Genomic DNA, 19,181 nt, shown 5'->3' with positions numbered 1-19,181 from the left:
ATATCTAAATGGCCGAAAGGCAAATTTAAACCCTAGTTCACCAAACTGCTCCCAGTAGTCCTGGGGAGGGACGACAGGGTAGGGTTCAGACAATGCTTGTCGTTCAACGTGCTCTGTATTGCTTGAACAGGTAGTTTTAATAAAAACTATTTATTATAATGTTTATTTTTTTATTTTTATCTTTATTTTTTATTTTTGAGAGACAGAGAGAGACAGCATGAGCGGGAGAGGGGCAGAGAGGGAGAGAGACCCAGAATATGAAGCAGGCTCTGGGCTCTGAGCTGTCAGCACAGAGCCCGACGCGGGGCTCATGGGGCTCGAACTCACACGCTGTGAGATGGTGACCTGAGCCGAAGTCGGACACTCAACCAACCAACCGAGCCACCCAGGTGCCCCTAAAAACTATTTATTATAAGAAAAACATTTCCAGGGGCGCCTGGGTGGCTCAGTCGGTTAAGCGTCTGACTTCAGCTCAGGTCATGAAATCGCAGCTTGTGAGTTCGAGCCCCGCACCGGGCTCTGTGCTGACAGCTCAGAGCCTGGAGCCTGCTTCAGATTCTGTGTCTCCCCCTCTATCTGCCCCGTCCCTGCTCATGCTCTGTGTCTGTCTCTCGATAATAAGTAAATATTAAAAAAAAAAAAAAAAAAAAAATTAAAAAAAAAAGAAAAACATTTCCATGTTGGAAAAGAAGTCATGTTACTAAAGTCTTATCACACTTTACTTTTACTTTTTAAAAATTCCTCATAAATTAGTTTTATCTTGACATTACGGCTGATTCCCAAGAAACCAACAGTGACTGTCACAAGTCACTTTAACAGTGGGAGGGGAGGAGAGGGAGCCCAGGCCAGGCACTAGTAAGCACCGCGAAGACAACAGAAAGAAGACGGAACATCCGTCTATAACGCTGCCTGAAGAGTGTGGTCTACACACGATCATACCAATAACGAGCAGTGTTACTTCTGTGATGATCGAGAGTCAAGTGTGTTCCAATTTCGAATACGCGCGCTGATGTTAATTTCGTGCAAACAGTTATTTTACCTCTCAAGTCGCTAAATCACTTGCAGAAAGCACTGATCTCTCCGTTAACTTAGAATATTCGGTCCTGACGGCCAGGTGACAGCACCGGCTCGGAACACACTCACCCACTGGATGTCCATGCCGTGGGTCAGCTGCTCCAGCACCACAAAGTCCTCCTTGTTGATCACGTCTTTCCCCGTGCTCGTTTTCCACCCGTTCTTCTTCCAACCTTGAACCCAGTTAGTGATCCCTGGAAGAAGTACACGCTCTGGTCAAGTAAGCTCCTCGAGCTCCAATGTCCCTGCTCCTCCCCCAGACTTCCCTCCTTCACCCGCCCACTCTTCCGCCTGTAAGGGTTAAACTAGTGGAGGGCTAACGTGTAGCTTGAGAAATAACAGCTTTGTTCTGACACTGAAGGTTAAGAGATAACAGCCTTGCTTTACTCTTGTAAATTACGCTTCATACTCTTGTAAATTAGGCTTCACCAATTAAGGAAACAAAAGTTCAAAGAAAAGAGCATCAGAGGCAGGGTCAGGAGGATCCACTGCTTGTGACTTAATGGCAGAAAGTCTGAAATAATCACCTCATCTGGGGTGTTTCTAACTCATCAGGGAACTGTTTCTCTGTTCTGTTCCCAGGTGATGATAAAACGATGTGATCGGCTATAAAAACTCTGTACCCCGGCTGTTCGAGGCCACACGCTGATCAAGAGTGTTGGTCCCGATCGGTCGGCCTTAACTCTCATTGCAATAAACTTTGTTGTGACTGTCACTGGTGCCCATAGCATTCTGTTTCAGGAGTCGTGTGGATGCAAGACGCCCAGCGTGTGCAACTGCCACTTGCCCGCACGGGCTGTCCTCTGGCCCGGGACACAGGCCTGGCACGCTCCCCTGCTCAGCCCTGCGCTCAGACTTGTGCTGACCCACAGCTCCCAGCCTAAGAGGCCGCCTTCTCCGCCTCCCCAGCCCCCCACACCGCGTCCTGAACACGGAATTTCCCGAAGGAGCTGTCAGCACGGCCCCCTGAAAGGTACTTATGCTGTTTACACTCTAAGGACCATGAGAGCAGGGGCACACCGACCCCACTGCCCTGTGCTCGGTGCCTGACAAACACCTTGACTGTGGGGCACACAGCGGAGCAGCAGAACTGGGCTCCAGAACCTCAGCCTTTTCTTGATCTCTGACAAACCAAACGTGGTCCCCACCTGCCGTCTGCGTTCTGCCCCGATGCAATCCCTCCTACTGGAGAAGGGAATGCCATTTCCCTTTGTGCTTACTAGGACAACACCAGAAGCAGCGAAAGGTAGAAGCTTACCATTTATAGTAAACATACTGTCCGTATACAGAACCAGCTTCTGGATGTTCTGAGCCTTCGCCTGCTCGATGGCTTTGCAGGCTGCCTTGAAGAAACCAGTCAGTCAGCACACTACAGAAACTGTTCAACGCTCAACTTCACTAATGCTCAAAATCACTCCGCCACTTAAACAGTCTTTCTCTTTCTGTGCTAAGTGTAAGGGGTATACTCTTTCTATGAAATAATGCTACACATACAGCTATTTGCACGTTTTTGTGAAAGCACTTCTAGGATTTTTCTGGGAAATCCCTACCCATTGCAGTTGTTAGTAACCACAAACTAAGTTTCTTCTGGACTCTGAGTATCTTACACACACAGCGTGTATGCAGCTCACCGCCACGATGCACTTAACACTTGGTGGGAAATGTGTCTGACGACTTACATGAATTTCTGCTCTTTGGTTCGTCTGCCGCCCGGGAAGCCTAATGCCTAAGTTCCTGGTTTCAAAATGATACAAAGGAAGATGAAGTTAATTCTCAAAGTGATTCCATAAGCCTCTCAATGGAGGATAGGCTTGTATATATTTTTTTGACATATCAAAGCATCAAACAAAACATGCCGACAGTACTAACATTTTATGGAAAAGCATCATGGGATGGTCTAGTAAAGAATCCTGGGCCAGAAGTCAAAAGCAAAGTTTTATTTCTGGCCCTAAAATACATTAGTGCATGGTCTCAGATGAACACTAAGCCCAGACACTCAGTGCAACCCAAGTTCGCCACCTCTTACAGGGTTCAAAGCTAAAGTGGGATACTAAGGGGAAAGAACTCAGTAGACCACAGATCAAGAGAAATGTCAAGCCTTACGATCACCGAACAGTTTATCTTACATTACGCCTAACACTGCTGCGGGTACCTGTGAATGACCACACCTGGCATCATCCCGACTCTGCACCTTGTGGAAAACGGGAGGTCACCTCTGAGCCCCCAGGTCTTCGGAAGAATCATGGGGACGCGCTGGGTTCCAAGTGTGGCGACCTGCCCCTGGGACATCCTTGCCAAAACCACCCCGCGGGAGACCTGTGACTCGCCTAGTGGGGGCAGGGAGGTCATTTGGGTATAAGAGGTTGTCAGCGAGACACAGAGACGCGTCAGGACTCAGAGCCAAGAAAGGGAGGCTGAGGCCTCTGTCCTGAGCAACAAAGCTGTCAGTGTCAGCACCAGCCCAAGCTCGTTGATCCGTCACCTCCGCCAAAGCCGCGCGCCAGGCGGTCACGCCCCGGGCTGTTCCCTCACAAGTGTTGGGCCAAGATTCACTCAGATTTGAAGGCTTTTTTGTTTACTCACAAAGGATGGCCCGGTCCCCAGTAAACACCAATTCCCGCACGTGCCCTCCTGCGCCCGTTACTGGAGCAGCAGCCGTCAGTGTAGACAACGACAAAGTCTCCTGGAAGAGGGAATTCAGTGAGTGCCACTGGATCAAGAGCACTAAAAGTGAGGATCTATTTCACAAACTCACTGAGCTAGCGTCCACGGGCTAAACTGCGAGGGTACTGTTCGATGCGGTCAGTACTTTCTGTCCAGGAAAACATGATCAGTTCCTGACCTGGCCGCTAGAAGGTCTAGTCCTCTGATAAACGTTAGTCTAATTTTTTTTCTTAGTATATTTGCCTCAAGGAAACTATGGTCTTTATTCTTTCCATCAGGACAGAGGGTCTGATCAACATACCAGTGCTGTAAGGAAGACGGCAGAAAACGACTGACATGAGGCCACTCTAGGGCCCCAGATGTGACCAGAACACGCTCAGCAGGGCGGTAGGAGGGGTTGAGTTGGCAGGTCTAAAAAGCAGGGCCATGGGAGCAAACAGAGGCCTGGCTCTATGAGCTGTTTGTCAAAAGGACTGCAGGCTGGACAAGGCACAGAGGGAGGGAAGAGGAGGGAAGGTGTTAAGTGACAGAACAGCACGCTCCCGACCAGAGCAGGGCCAGGAGTGTGGGGCAGCGTGGGTGCCGGGCGAGGATCCCTGGGGCTGGGAGTGTGGGGGGAGCGTGGGTGTCGGGAGAGGATCCCCGGGGCTGGGAGTGTGGGGGGAGCGTGGGTGCCGGGTGGATTCCCGGGGCTGGGAGTGTGGGGGAACATGGGTGCTGGGCGAGGATCCCCGGGACTGGGAGTGTGGGGGGAGCATGGGTGTCGGGAGAGGATCCCCGGGGCTGAGAGTGTGGGGGAACATGGGTGCTGGGCGAGGATCCCCGGGGCTGGGAGTATGGGGGGAGCGTGGGTGCCGGGCGAGGATCCCCGGGGCTGGGAGTGTGGGGGGAGCGTGGGTGCCGGGCGAGGATCCCCGGGGCTGGGAGTGTGGGGGGAGCGTGGGTGCCGGGCGAGGATCCCCGGGGCTGGGAGTGTGGGGGGAGCGTGGGTGTTGGGCGAGGATCCCTGGCTCAACTGAATTTGGCGCTATCAACATGACTACCTTTCTGGTCACCGAACTGTTTCAAATGAGAGTACCCATCAGGCACTGCGCCAGGTGCCACCGTACCTTAAGCCACCGTCAGTACCTTAGAAATGGCCATCCCTCAATCACTCCACAGATACACACTCTGACTACGGCTGGCAAACAACCCAATCAAGAACGTTTGGTCTTTTTACCTAACTGCAAACTTGATTTACACGGTTTTGTTTTTTTCAAGGTAGGCTCCATACCCAACGTGATGCTTGAACTCACACCCCTAGGTCAAGAACCACATGCTCTACCGACTGAGCCAGCCAGCCGCTCCGGTTTATACATTTGTGATACGGCTTAACACAACATTTTCTACTGGTTTTCCTTGAATTAAATTATGACATGGCTTATTCTTGGAGAAAACTTGGAACCACAAATACAGTGGTTTATATAAAAACGCTACTTATTCCAATTTTCTGTTCATACGTCTAAAACACAAAAAGGTACTTTGTATACCATAAGTCACTAAATATAAACTGGTCCCTGGAGTTAGAGGTAGAGGACAAGGTGAGATCATTCATGTTTTGCAAAGGCTAAACGTCCACGGTGAAGGTACTGGTGCTGAAAGAGAGCTCTGTGCAGGCCCTTTCTTATGTGAAGAAGCTGAAGCCTTTGCACTTTCTCGTGTGACCTGAAATCCCGTGTGCACAGAGAATACTGATATTTCAAAAGATTATAATGTTTTCCATTTGTAGGCCACATAACGCTTTTCTAATGAAAGTCCAAAGTCTTAAGAATTCTGCAGTTTGATCAACTACAAAAGAGTAACCTTAGATTTTTAGATAATCTTTTCAGATAAGAACGAAGGTGGTGGCACCTGGGGGGCTCAGGCGGTTGAGCTTCCGACTTCGGCTCAGGTCGTGATCCCACAGTCTTTGAGTTCAAGCCCCGCGTCAGGCTCTGTGCTGACGGCTCAGAGCCTGGAGCCTGCTTCAGATTCTATGTCCCTCTCTCGCTCTGCCCCTCCCCCACTCATGTTCTGTCTCTCTCTCTCTCTCTCTCTCCCTCTCTTTCAAGAATAAACATTAAAAAAAAACCCTTTCTTTAAAGAATAAAGATGGTAAACATTAGCTCAAATTTCCTCCATTAAGTGGGAAGTTTTTACACCTATTTTCATGATTATTACATAGAATATTTACAAATCCAAGAAAAATATACCCATGTAAGAAAAAGTGTCTTTGCTAACTGAAGGCACCGATTCTGTGTTCTGTTTCACATGCTTCGCACACGGTTCTGCATTTTCATCTCCGTCCAATGGCTCACGGACTCGCTTGTTTGTTTTCACTTGTGATTCTTGTACATGTTCATTTTTCTCTCCTGAAAGATAGAGTCTACTCAAAAACCAGGAAAAAGGGAACACAACATAAAATGCTTAAGAATCCAGAAATTCAGTAAGTTCTGTATTATCACCAAATCAGACTTGAATACCCTCTGTACGTAGCCCTATAAAGAGGAACTGACTTCAGGCAGTCCACACCATCTCAGATTTTGATGGCCTGTGAAATGACTCTGAATTTTCCACGAAAAGCTTGGTAAGGGCGATTTGAAGGCAGGAGCAACATTTCTAGTGTAATATACCAAAGGTTCTGCATCCTACGGGGATGGCAGGCAGTGTCAAAGTCTGAGGGGCTCTCTCCCCAGACAAAGAAAACAAGGACTCAACTTTTGTATGTAAGATCAGTGGCGTCCATGGTTCAACACCTTACCCCCTACTGTAGACACTCTGACTCCGTCAAGGCCTCCAAGAAAGTTAGGCGGGCATGGGTAACCAAACCTTACGTACACAGATAACGGGACACGCTGAGAAAGGGAACAGAAACAAACAGCAGAAGGGACTGAATTCCTTCAGGGCAGTAGCCGCACAATTTTCTTTCAGGGGAAGGTGAAGTCGGGATTAACCCCGAAGGGATTCTCATACTCTCTCACGTTTTGTGGGAGCAGCTTCTCCTACATTATCATTTTACGGAGTGGGAATAGGGGCACAGAAGGAGCAGCTGATTCTATCTCCAAAACAACAACTAAGCCCAACACTACAGAGTTCACTTTAAGCTCTAAACCCCTAATGGGATGGAGAAATGGAGCTCAAATGTTGACTGAACACCTACCACATAGGTACACCAGTCAGGAACAGTTTCCTCAATTTCAAAACACATTAGGATTTTGGGGTGTTCAAAAAAGAAAACCCTGTTAACATCCAAGCCAGGATGTCCTGCCTGGAGTAGCTTCTCAACCCACACCCGTCAGAAGACCGCTAAGGTTATCTAGGCAAAATCTGAGTGAAGTCACCATATAGAGTAACGTTTGGTATTTCCACTCTGCTACATTTGTGTAACCCTGTATTTACCTTAAAAATATACCTCTAGGTACTTTATACACGTAAACCCCAAAACACAAGTATAGGTCAAAGGGTAATCTTGCAGAATTTTAATACTGCTCTAAATATCGATTTTATTTATAGTAAAAGAGGGTTATATTGACATGAAAATTTTTACTTTTTAAGGTTTTTTTTTTTTAAAGGTTTATTTATTTTGAGAGAGAAAGAGCACAAGAGGGGGAGAGAGAGGGGGAGAGAGAGGGGGAGAGAGAGGGGGAGAGAGAGGGGGAGAGAGAGGGGGAGAGACAGGGGGAGAGACAGGGGGAGAGACAGGGGGAGAGGGAGGGGGAGAGGGAGGGGGAGAGGGAGGGGGAGAGGGAGGGGGAGAGGGAGGGGGAGAGGGAGGGGGAGAGGGAGGGGGAGAGGGAGGGGGAGAGGGAGGGGGAGAGGGGGGGAGAGAGAGAGAATTCCAAGCAGGTTCCCCATTATCAGCACGGAGCCTGATGTGGGGCTTGAACACACAAACCATGAGATCATGACCTGAGCCGAAGTAAAGAGCCAGACACTCTGCTGACTGAGGCACCCAGGTGCCCCTGGCATGAAAGTTTTTAAAGGATAGATAAGACTGAAGGAAAAAGAGGCCACGTCAGATAATTTTTTCCTTCACAAAACTGTGTTTTTTGAGTAAGTTAACCCCAAATCATCTTACAGAAATCGCAGTAACTGGCAAATAGCTCAAAAATCCCAAAATAAAAATATAGGTCACACTAAGGGAAAAATTGGGAAAGAGGCTAACACTTTTGCTTTGCTATAATTTTTGAACACCAAAAATGTTAAATCTCAATTTATATACATCAGTCACTAACTAGGAAGTCTCTGTAAACGTCTAAGAAAGGTGACTCATAGATATAAAGAAATACCTTTCCCTAGGACTTAGAGTATTTAATGAACAGAAACATATTGGAAAACTGAAGTCTGAATAAATTGCTAATTGGTTAAAACAAAAAAGCCGTGAAAAGGAGGTGTTAAGAACCCAACTAAGACAAGAGCCATACTTCTGAACTTGGAATAGGACAGAATCTGCATCTGGGCTGCCAGTGGGATTTTAACAGTGATCACAACACCTAACACTAGGGGCGCCTGGCGGCTCAGTCGGTTCAGCGTCCGACTCCTGGTTTCAGCTCAGGTCATGATCTCACAGTTCATGAGTTCAAGCCGTGCGTCAGCCTCTGCGCTGACAGTGCGGAGCGCACTTGGGATTCTCCCTCTCTCTGTCTCTGTCTCTCTCCCTCTCCCCCCCAAAAATAGATAAATAAATAAACTTAAAAAAAAAAAAAGTCTGTTGAGTAAAGCTAATGAAACACCACTTTTTCAAAGTTGGTTAAGGTATACAGTTTACCCCTGAACAACCTGGGGGGGTTTAACACCCTGCGGAGTCGAGAATCTGAGTATAACCGTCGACTCCCCAAACACTTGACTACTATTAATAGCCTACTGTTAGCCGGAAGTCTTACTGGTAATGTAAATAATCAATTCACACATATTTTGTATATGTCTTATATATCGTATTCTTAAAATAGAATAAGCTAGACAAGAGAAAATGTTATTAACGAAAATATAACAAGTAAACCTATGTGATAAATACAACCAAGACCTCACATAAGCTGACCCACGTGGTTCAAACACGTGTTGCTCAAGGGTTAACTATATTCTTAAAATTTTGTGCTCTAAGGCAGTCACCCTTAGTCCTGCACACCTGATGTTCCTTATACTGGGAATTACGCTTCAATTAACTGTACTTTCTGCACTACGTGAAACTGGGGGAAATTCCGATCACGTGACTGTCCTACACAAAAAGGACACACCATACAGGTGCATGCACTGAGACAACCTACGCTCACCACTTCAAAACTGTAGCCCATTCAATTCGATAACAGAACAAGCATTTTTTTAAAGATAAAATTAAGTACAGTGAGGACACTGAATGGAGCAGGAGACTGGTGTCCTGGCCTGTTTCTAACTCAGGTACTAACAGAACTCCCTAAGGTAAACTGCTTTCCGCCTGTCTCCTTGTCTGTAAAATGGAAACAAACGATCCTATCTGCTCCGTTATGAAGGCAGCTACACAGATCAAGTGATGCTGGGCCGTGCAAGGCTTTGATAAAACGCCACCACGATGAGAGCGGCTGACTACCTTCTGGTCCATCCGGGCTTGCAGGCTTTCGGACAAAGGCCCAGGCCTCCTCCTCGGTGGCAAACTTCTTAAATCTGGCAGCAGGAAACCGGTCCACCTGGGCTCTGCATTCGCTCCTGGAACAGAGTGCAATGTTACCTCCTTCCTCCCTTACTCATCCTCTTTCTAACGGATTCTGAGGTTAGGACTAGCGTGACAAAAGCCCGTCAGCTCCGTGGGGGCAAACCGTGTGTGGTTTTCTTTCCCGTCCAACACCACACCCTGTAGTGCTGCGTCCCAGCCAGACGGCACACCAGTCAGGAACAGTTTCCTCAATCTCAAAACGCATTAGAATTTTGGGGTGTTCGAAAAAGAAAAGCCTGCTAACATTTCATTACAGCAAAAAGGTGAGCCTCTGAGCTGCTTCTACCTCAGTAGCACCGCTGCACAGGTAAACAACTGTGGGCACGCACACACACGGATAATAAACCTTGGTATCCTACGGCGGGGCGAGTCCTGGCCTGGAATCCGAACACCTGCATGCAAGTCCTACCGCATCACTTATTAGCCCCATGAGTTTCCTGACCACGGGAACGACACCTGAAAATAATAAACTCACCCACCTAAAGGGTTGTTACAGGGACCTAAATATCAGTTTATAAGAATTGCTCTTTTTAAAGACACGGGGAAGATTCGATTAGGTACCTTCAGAGTTCCGCTACGTGTAACCACTTGGAAATTGTTTCACTGAAACAAAAAGGAAGGAATAAGCGGAGAGCCCTGGTCACCTTACACTATACGTGGCATCTCTGACAATGCCAACAGACATGGAACGCAAGTCGGAGCCTCCGGTCGGGACCTGCGAGCCGACGCCGGCGGAGACGGGCCCCCGCGCGCTGCACCCCAGGCCGAGGGCCGCGAGCTCCGGGTGACAGCCCGCCTCCCAGCCGCGCGGTTGCCGGGGGCGCGACTCGGGGCCGCCCACTCACCAGGTCAGGAAGACCCCGGCCTTGCGGCCCCTCTTCACGGCATAGAACATGCCGAGACCGCTGCAGCCGCGGGCGCTGCAGCGCACGGCGGCCAAAACGACTCTGCGCGCGACGGACAGTAACCCGGTCATCACTCACTGCCAGCCATCGCCGAACTTGTTAGCTCCGCGCCTGGCGCTGTCGTCACACACACCCAGCTTCCGGCGGCGGCGCGGGGAGATGACGCGCGTCCCCGCCGAGCCGCAGACGAGGGGCGGGGCCTAGGGGCCTAGCGCCTGGGCTTTTCCGGATCAACTTTCTGGCGTCAGAAAGTCGGACGTGGGCGGTCCGGGAGGGGCGGGGCCTACGGAGGTGGATGGGGACTAGGGCTGTGTGGGGTGGGAGTACAATGTGAGGAGCCCAGCAGCGCCTGGGCGTGTGGGCCGTGCCGACTGGGGGGCGGAGTCTAGGGCGGTACCGCGTGAGGGGCGGGGTCTGGGCTGTGTGTGCGCTGCAGTACGGCGTGAGGGGCGGGGTCTAGGGCGGTACCAAGTAAGAAGCTGGGTCTGGGCGGTGGGTGCATTGCGGTACCGCGTACGGGCGGGGTCTAGGCGGTGTGAGCAGAGCTGTACCTCCTGACGGGCGGGGCCGCGCAAGGGGAGGAGGGTCTGGGCGGGGTGGGCGGGGCGGTGGTGAGCGAAGGGCGGAGTCTGGGGCCGTAACCGATGAGGGGCGGGGCCGGGCGGGGCTGGGGGGCTGAGTGAAAGGCGGGGTCTGAGCCGGGAGGGCGGAGCGGGGCTGAGTGAAGGGCGGGGTCAGGGCCAGGTGGACTGCGTGGGCCACCAGAGGCCCCTCCACATTGCTGTGGCGGACGATCTCTGCTCCCTTGGTGTGTTGTCAGCACTACCCAAACAAAGAGGTGGCTTGCGCTCTACTGCTTCAGTGGCTCGAAACACTGGCACTGCGCGATGAAAAAGCCGAGGCCGGAGGCAGGGCAGCGCCTTCCCTCAGGAGCGCCCCTGGGAAAGGGGGTGGGCCGCCTCCACCCCACCCACGTGGGTGTGTGACCCGCAGGAGTCCTACTCGTAATGCGCGGGGACCCAGGGAGCAAATTTAGCTGAAAAGGCAGTTCGTTAGAATTCTGCCCGATGTCTGACTTTGGTAAGCAAATCAACTTCTTTGAAAAGTCCAGTCCACTGGCAAGCCTTGCTTTTCTAATTAATTTTAAAGCCCGGGGGGTTGGGGGGCAGGGCGGGAAGCCAACACTGTCCATGCACTTGCATCAGGCACAGCGAAGGAAGAAGGAACAGCAAAGGGGAGATAGAGCTTGCTATGGTCAAGGGTGTTCTTGCGTGTGAACTCAGGGAACATCCACTTTAAAAATCTCAACTTCCCTAATTTAAATTTAACTTGGCTGGCACAAGAACAAACACTCAGATCAACGGAACAGAATAGACAACCCAGAAATGGACCCACAAACGTATGGCCAACTAATCTTTGACAAAGCAGGAACGAATATCCAATGGAATAAAGACAGTCTCTTCAGCAAGTGGTGCTGGGAAAACTGGACAGCGACATGCAGAAGAATGAACCTGGACCACTTTCTTTCACCGTACACAAAAATGAACTCAAAATGGATGAAAGACCTCCATGTAAGACAGGAAGCCATCAAAATCCTCCAGGAGAAAGCAGGCAAAAACCTCTTCGATCTTGGCCGCAGCAACTTCTTACTCAACACGTCTCCGGAGGCAAGGGAAACAGAAGCAAAAATGAACTACTGGGACCTCATCAAAATAAAAAGCTTCTGCACAACGAAGGAAACAATCAGCAAAACTACATTGCTACATTCCGCAGCAAAACCTCACATCAGCAGAGAGCCCAATGGGGGACTTGAACTCACCAACTGTGAGATTATGACCTGAGCAGAAGTCAGTGGCTTAACTTACTGAGCCACCCAGCCACCTCTAACTGAAAATATTTTTACTGACTGGAGAAGGATGTTTACAAAGTAAACGCTGGGCATCACACAGGCTTGGGATATCCCTGCCCCCCCGACTTGCCCCTTACATGTGCACGCCCGCAGGTTTCTAGTAGTTGGGGGTGGTTTTCCAAATCTGCCCCTTCAGCCGGAATAGCCGTAGAAAATGCCCCCATGTAGCCTAAGGAACATGATTACAGAGCTAAGGACATGTTAACTGCAACCTTCCAGAGACAGTGTACTTTTTTTGTTATTTACCTAAAGGTGACCTCTTAGCAAAGTGTAATACCTGAGGATTGTCAGGTCAGCAGGGCTTTGTCAATCAACTTTCCCAACCTCAGGAGGACCTCAGCTAACGGGGGTGAGGTTACTGGTGTGCTGGCACTGTGGAGTGGTGTGGACTTCTGTGGGGCATGTGGTATAAGCACACCGCGGGGGTTGGGGGGGGGGGGCGAGGGTAGCAATGCAGTGTGTGTGTGCACCTGTCCTCCCCTGCCCCCGACCTAGGTGGTTCACACACACTGACTGCAAATCTCAGCTCTACAGTTTACCAACTGTATAAACTTGGTGAGTTGCTGAAAATCTCTGTTCTCTCCTCTGAAACACGGAGATAATGACGCTGTGCGCGGTGGCCGTGAATACAGACAGTGTGCAGCCTCTGACCTGGTGCGAAACACCAAGCGCGTTCCCAATGTCACATTAGTTCTTTTCATCCTGTCCATGTTCCGTGAAGATTAATGGGAACACTGGTGCTGCTTTTGATGAAATATATTGAAGATGAGCAAATTATCAGCTTATGATAAAAATCAAGTGTATTTCTGTATTTTAGATATTAATATTTGAGCAGTTACCTTTCATCCCCCTGATAGGTCACGGATGTCACAGATGATATATTGTTACATAGGAAGAGTGACTTTGAAACTTTCCAGAAGCAGCCGGTGACCTTGCTTCCTTGTATGCATTTGATTTTCACGTTCATCACTGGTTTGCACCTTCATTCAGTCCCATGCTCCCCCCTGGCCAACAGGAAATAATGATAAAAACCCTGGCTGCCGTAAGGGGAGGAGATAGACAAAACCTTTTGCTAAATTCAATCCATTAATTTTTGCTCAGCCAGACAGGTCCATAAATTCATTTCACGTGCAAGGACTCCACTGTAACTCTCCTCCTGTCACTTTATTATGAACGCTGGGCGCAGCGGTGTGGAGGGAACAGCCTTGCAGTCTGGGCTGGCTCATCTGCCTGACCTCTAGGCTTTCTGCCTCCAGTGCTGACATCATACATTCCCGCTGCTGGGTCATTTTTAATGGGGCACTTTATGCAACATAGAACTACTATTTTTTTTTTTTCTTAAAGGACAACAGAGCTTAGCTGTTTAACGGCATCCCCACCCCTACAGTGCTCTGTCCATGACCAGAACTACCCAGGCAGGGTCTCTTGGTCCCTCCAGGAGGAAAACGTCCATACTGTGATTCATTTCCTTCATGCTGCAAGGAATCTTTCTCAGTTCCTGGTCACTATGTCTCTTCCAATTCCTCTCTATATCGGGTCCGTTGTTACTCGAAGTGTGGTCCCTGGGCCAGTCTCATGGGCCTCACCTGCGAACGTTAGAAATATAAGATATTGAGCCCCAGCCCCCAATTTCTGAATCAGAATCTGTATTTTCAAGATGATTTCTTTTTATATTTATGTTTATTCCATCTTCAGAACTTTGTAGAAACACTGATTCTTTTTTTTTTTTTTTTTTTTTTTTTTTTTTTTTTTTTTTTTGAGAGAGAGGGAGAGAGAGCGAGCACACACGTGAGCAGGAGAGGGGCGGAGGGAGGAGAAAGAATCTTAAGCAGGCTCCACACTCAGGGCAGAGCCCAACCTGGAGCTTGATCCCACAACCCTGGGATCATGATCTGAGCTGATAAAGAGATGTTCAATCAAGTGAGCCACCCAGGCACCCCAAAACACCAATTTTTAAACCTAGATCATTTACTTTAATTCATGAGATTCACATCTCAAAAGGAGGGGGAAGAAATCCATATATACAACAAAATCGGAGACTTTATCACTTAACATAAATTTAAAGAATATAATTTTGTCTTTCAGTGATAAATGAAGAATGCGTAGTTGGGGAACTCAGGACATGATGTGCTTGGTTTCAGGGAAGCGTGTGATTTCTTCTTTAAAATTAAATGGCTGAAGGGGTGCCTGGGTGGCTCAGTCAGTTAAGCAACCGACTCTTGGTTTCTGCTCAGGTCAGGATTTCAACATGAGATCGAGCCCCACATCAGGCTCTGTGCTGACAACACAGAGCCTGCTTGGGATTCTCTCTCTCTCTCTCTCTCTCTCTCTCTCACTGGGCTTCCCCTGCTCTCTCTCAAAAATAAACATTACAAATTTTTTTTTGAAATTACATAGCTGAAGATTTATGTAATTGTGATGTAAAACAGGATTTATATTACAATGTATTGCAATTACATTTTGTTATAATTATATATATTGGTGTCTTTTATGAACCAGTTCTAGCAAGATTCAGATAATTTGAAAGTAACATAAACATATGGAAAAATTTCCACTTGAAATTTTGGATATGATTTAAAAGTATAATATCTGACAGATTTCCCAGTTATTTAAAAATTTTAATTGTATTTATTTTTATATACTCTGATTATACTTTATAACATCCCTAATTGGTGTTAGGAAGTTTCAACTGGGTGAGCATTAAAGTATAAATACTTATGTTTATCCCAAGTCTTCGGAGAAATTGAAATTCTACATTTATGACTTCTTTAGTAAAAATATGGACACTGGGTGTGCCTGGGTGGCTCAGTTAAGCGTCCAACTCTTGGTTTGGGCTCAGGTCATGATCTCAGTTCCTGAGATCAAGCCCCCAGTTGGGCTGACCACACAGAGTCTGCTTGGGATTCTTCCTCTCCCTCTCTCTTTGCCCCTCCCCCCCAAGATAAATAAACTTAAAAATATATGGATACTAGTAAATACATAAAATCTGATTTGTACCCCGTTAGGATTTTTAGGTGACTCAAGAATTGTATTCATAAAGGGGCACCTGGGTGGCTCAGTCAGTTGAGTGTCCTACTTCAGTTCAGGTCATGATCTGTGTGCGGTTCACGAGTTGGAGCCTGGCATCGGGCTCTGTGCTGACAGCTCAGAGCCTGGAGTCTTTGTCGGATTCTGTGTCTCCCTCCCTGTCTCTGCCCCCCCCCCACACTCTCTGTCTCTCTCTCTGTCTCAAAAATTAAAAAAAAAATGTATTCATATGTTGTCCTTTGCCAATCACGTGAAATTCTAATGTCACTGGTCACTCCTAGAGCCCCTCAGGAAAGCGGAAGGTAGGCTGGTACTGGGTGAGAAAAAGTAGGAGCCTGACCTCCAGGAGTCGGTAGGGAGCCCACAGCAAGGTCCCTGGAGCTTTCCCACTGAACACGGACAGCAGAGAAGGCCACTTTGTGACCATGACTGGTGAAGACAAGAATAAGGCCCCTCCAAAATCTGAACACACACTGAACGTAAACATTGTCCAAGCTACAAAATACCAAAAAACCCTTTCTCTGGACTCAGAGGAGTGACTGTTGCCTCTCTCCGTTGTAGCTATAGCCTTGCTCTAGTCTGCACTCGTTGTACATGAGGTTTTTTTTTTTTTTTAATATTTATTTTTAACAGAGAGAGAAAGAGCATGAGCGGGGGAGGGGCAGAGAGAGAGGGGGACACAGAATCTGAAGCAGGCTCCAGGCTCCTAGCTGTCAGCACAGAGCCCGACGCAGGGCTCAAACTCACAGACCGCGAGATCGTGACCTGAGCCAAAGTCAGATGCTCAACCGACTGGGCTACTCAGGTGCCCCTGTACATGAGGTTTATTAAATTACCCTGCATCCTATAAGGGCACTTTTACCCCAATGTTTATAGCAGCACGCTCAACAATAGCTAAATTATGGAAAGAGCCTAAATGTCCATCAACTGACGAATGGACAAAGAAATTGTGGTTTATATACACAATGGAATACTACTTGGCAATGAGAAAGAATGAAATATGGCCCTTTGTAGCAACGTGGATGGAACTGGAGAGTGTGATGCTAAGTGAAATAAGTCATACAGAGAAGGACAGATTCCATGTTTTCACTCCTATGTGGATCCTGAGAAACTTAACAGAAGACCATGGGGGAGGGGAAGGAAAAAAAATGGTTAGAGAGGGAGGGAGCCAAAACATAAGAGACTCCTAAAAACTGAGAACAAACTGAGGGTTTACGGGGGGTGGGAGGGAGGGGTGGGTGGGGGGGATGGGTATTGAGGAGGGCACCTGTTGGGATGAGCACTGGGTGTTGTATGGAAACCAATTTGACAATAAACTTCATAATAAAAAAATAAAAAATAAATAAATTACCCTGCATCCTGACGGCCTCTGCCCTGGTACAAATGCCCCTCTCCTTAAGCTTTCTCCCAAATCGCCTAACACAACCCCAATCCTCTAATAAGTCTTTCCTCACATCTTATGAAGTGTCTCACAGCTGCTCAGGATGTGTGTCTCCCTTGCAGCAGAGTGTAATAAGCCACCTTGTTCAATTATAGGAGTGTTCGTGGTGATCTCTGGCTTAAGCATTGACATGGACCAACAAAATACCGTCAGGAGAACCCTTCGTGGATTACATACTGCAGACTTTGGTATAACAATATGTTAGGTCAGAAGGGGATATTATAGATTGTAAAATGAAAAGGAACTTATAGCTTAAAAAAAGAAACTTATAAAGCATGAGTGATCAAAACAAGAATTAGATATCTAAAACTTTTTTCTGAATATGTGCAATACTTGAGTTCTGGTATTGAAATTTAAAAATAAGGGGAAGTTAGCTGTTCAGCTAGCACTTATTTCTATGAATTTTGGTTTTTAATTTATTTATTTTGAGAGTATGAGAAGGAGTGAACATGAGTGGGGAAGGGGCAGAAAGAGAGAGAATCCCTATCAGGCTCTATGCTGTCGGCACAGAGCCCAACACAGAGCTTGATCTCACGAGCTGTGGAATCGTGACCTGAACTGAAACCGAGTCAGACGCGTAACTGAGCCACCCAGGCGCCCGTTTCTATGAATTTGGTACTGCTGCATATCTTTGTGGGTGGATAACTCAGAAGGCAGCTAAGTGAATCCACGTAAAGAATTTTGGAGACTGGGCCGCCCAGAGGGCTCAGCCGGTTATGCGTCTGACTTCGGCTCAGGTCATGATCTCCCGGTTCATGAGTTCGAGCCCTGTGTCGGGCTCTGTGCTGATGGCTCGGAGCCTGGAGCTTGCTTCGGATTCTGTGTCTCGCCCTTTCTCTGCTCCTCCCCTGCTCATGCTCTCTCTCTCTCTCTCTCTCTCTCTCTCTCTCTCTCTCTCTCAAAACTGAATAAAACATTAAAAAACTTAGAGAATTTTAGGGGCACCTGGATGGCTCAGTCGGTTAAGCGACCGACTTCAGCTCAGGTCATGATCTCGACATTTCTGAGTTTGAGCCCCGTGTCGGGCTCTTGTGCTGACAGCTCAGAGCCTGAAGCTGGTTTAGATTCTGTGCCTCCCTCTCTCTCTCTCTGCCCTTCCCCACTCATGCTCTCTCTTTCTCTCTCAAAAATAAATAAACATAAAAAAAAACAACTTAGAGAATTTTGGAGAGTGAGTTGAAGTTCTTCCCATTGTCTCGATGTAGAGTAGACCATCTCTCTCCTAGTAGCTGAGAGCCACCTTGTTTTGTGTATTCGGAAGTATCAGCTGTTAGGATGTCAAAACCCGCAAAGTGAAAATAAGCTCAAACTGCGGACCCAAACTTTCACTGGAGAAACTTCAAAAGATGCCAGAGTGGGACATGAGTCAACTGTGGAATGTAGCAAACTAACGGCAAGTCCTACTAGAAAAATTGTGAATTGTATTAATTGTAGGTTTTATATCCATATTGAACTGTTCTTTTGGATTTGTTTTCCCATATTGCCAAATAAAGCAAGTAAGTGATCGTATTTATGTGCTGAGGGATCAAGATGCTTATTATGAGAAAAGGAGATCTAACTATAGAATCAAGGGTTTCAGAAGGAATGCTGTCCTATTAGAACTGGGCTGGAAATAGCACTATGAACTTGTATCTGTACATGAAAAAGTGATTTACGATGGGCATCTTTTCTACTTCTGTCCATTGACATGGTTTAAGAGTGTCACTAAATCTCACGTTTGGTTGCCCATCTAAAAAGGCTAATACTCAAGACATGGGTGTTGATTGAAAGGAATGTGAGCTTTACACAGGAGGCCAACCACCTGGGAAGAAGGTGGCCTCTGGTCCAAAAGCCAACTCTGTGGTTTCTGCCTAGCCAAGAGGGTTTTAAAGGGACAGGGGTCTCCGATGACCGAGTGGGGGCAATGGCCACATTTCCTGCCCCTGTGATTCAGTGGTGCCTGCCATTAGCTTTCAGTGCTTGAGGGCCGTGAGAGGTCCAATGCCTGTTCTGTGACATGTGGGGGCTTCCTGTCCGTCTCCTCAAAAGGACTAAAATTTACAGACACACAAGGAGGATTAGTAAATCGTATGACCTTAAGAACACCTATTAAAGATCATGCTAGTTATGAAGATCAAGGCGGCCTCAGGAGGCCCCCCATGATGCACCCTTGTGTCAAGATTCTGGTTTCCAATACCATTCTTCCAGTAAAAGGAACCAAGGCTTTCTGGAGAAAAGGTTAACCCCATGTCTGAGACAGAACAGGACGAAACGAGCCTGGGATAGCTCCGTGGGCCAAAGCACAGTGCTCAAAGTTTAATAGAGATGATGCGACACAGAAAGTCATCTAAAAAGGGGCTAATGTTTTATTATCATTTTTTAAATGTTTACTTATTTGAAAAGAGAAACACACACACACACACACACACACACACACACACACACGGCAAGTGGGGGAGGGGCAGAGAGAGAGGAAGA

The 19,181-nt window shown here is 47.7% G+C and overlaps 1 protein-coding gene across 4 annotated transcripts in view; it reads right to left on the bottom strand.

Annotated features, from left to right (window-relative positions):
• Positions 1-10,463, bottom strand: part of RNASEH1 (ribonuclease H1) — a 29,697-nt gene extending 19,234 nt beyond the window's left edge. For 3 of the 4 annotated variants that reach the window (XM_042982584.1, XM_042982585.1, XM_042982583.1), the window contains exons 1-7: positions 10,288-10,463; positions 9,320-9,435; positions 5,970-6,128; positions 3,658-3,757; positions 2,754-2,808; positions 2,333-2,417; positions 1,144-1,268 (exon numbers count right to left, since the gene is read on the bottom strand). In XM_042982584.1, coding sequence (XP_042838518.1) covers positions 1,144-1,268; positions 2,333-2,417; positions 2,754-2,808; positions 3,658-3,757; positions 5,970-6,128; positions 9,320-9,435; positions 10,288-10,418 — 771 coding nt within the window. In that variant the 5' untranslated portion in view covers positions 10,419-10,463. Of the gene's footprint in view, positions 1-1,143; positions 1,269-2,332; positions 2,418-2,753; positions 2,809-3,657; positions 3,758-5,969; positions 6,129-9,319; positions 9,436-10,086; positions 10,158-10,287 lie in introns of those variants that run through there. The other variant, XM_042982586.1, reaches the window with a different exon arrangement.
• Positions 10,464-19,181: the final 8,718 nt, after the last annotated feature.

Source organism: Panthera tigris, chromosome A3 (assembly GCF_018350195.1).
Source record: "Panthera tigris isolate Pti1 chromosome A3, P.tigris_Pti1_mat1.1, whole genome shotgun sequence".
Taxonomy (NCBI): Eukaryota; Metazoa; Chordata; class Mammalia; order Carnivora; family Felidae; genus Panthera; species Panthera tigris.
Note: the sequence above shows the minus strand (reverse complement) of the source record. Positions and strands in the feature narration are given on the sequence as shown.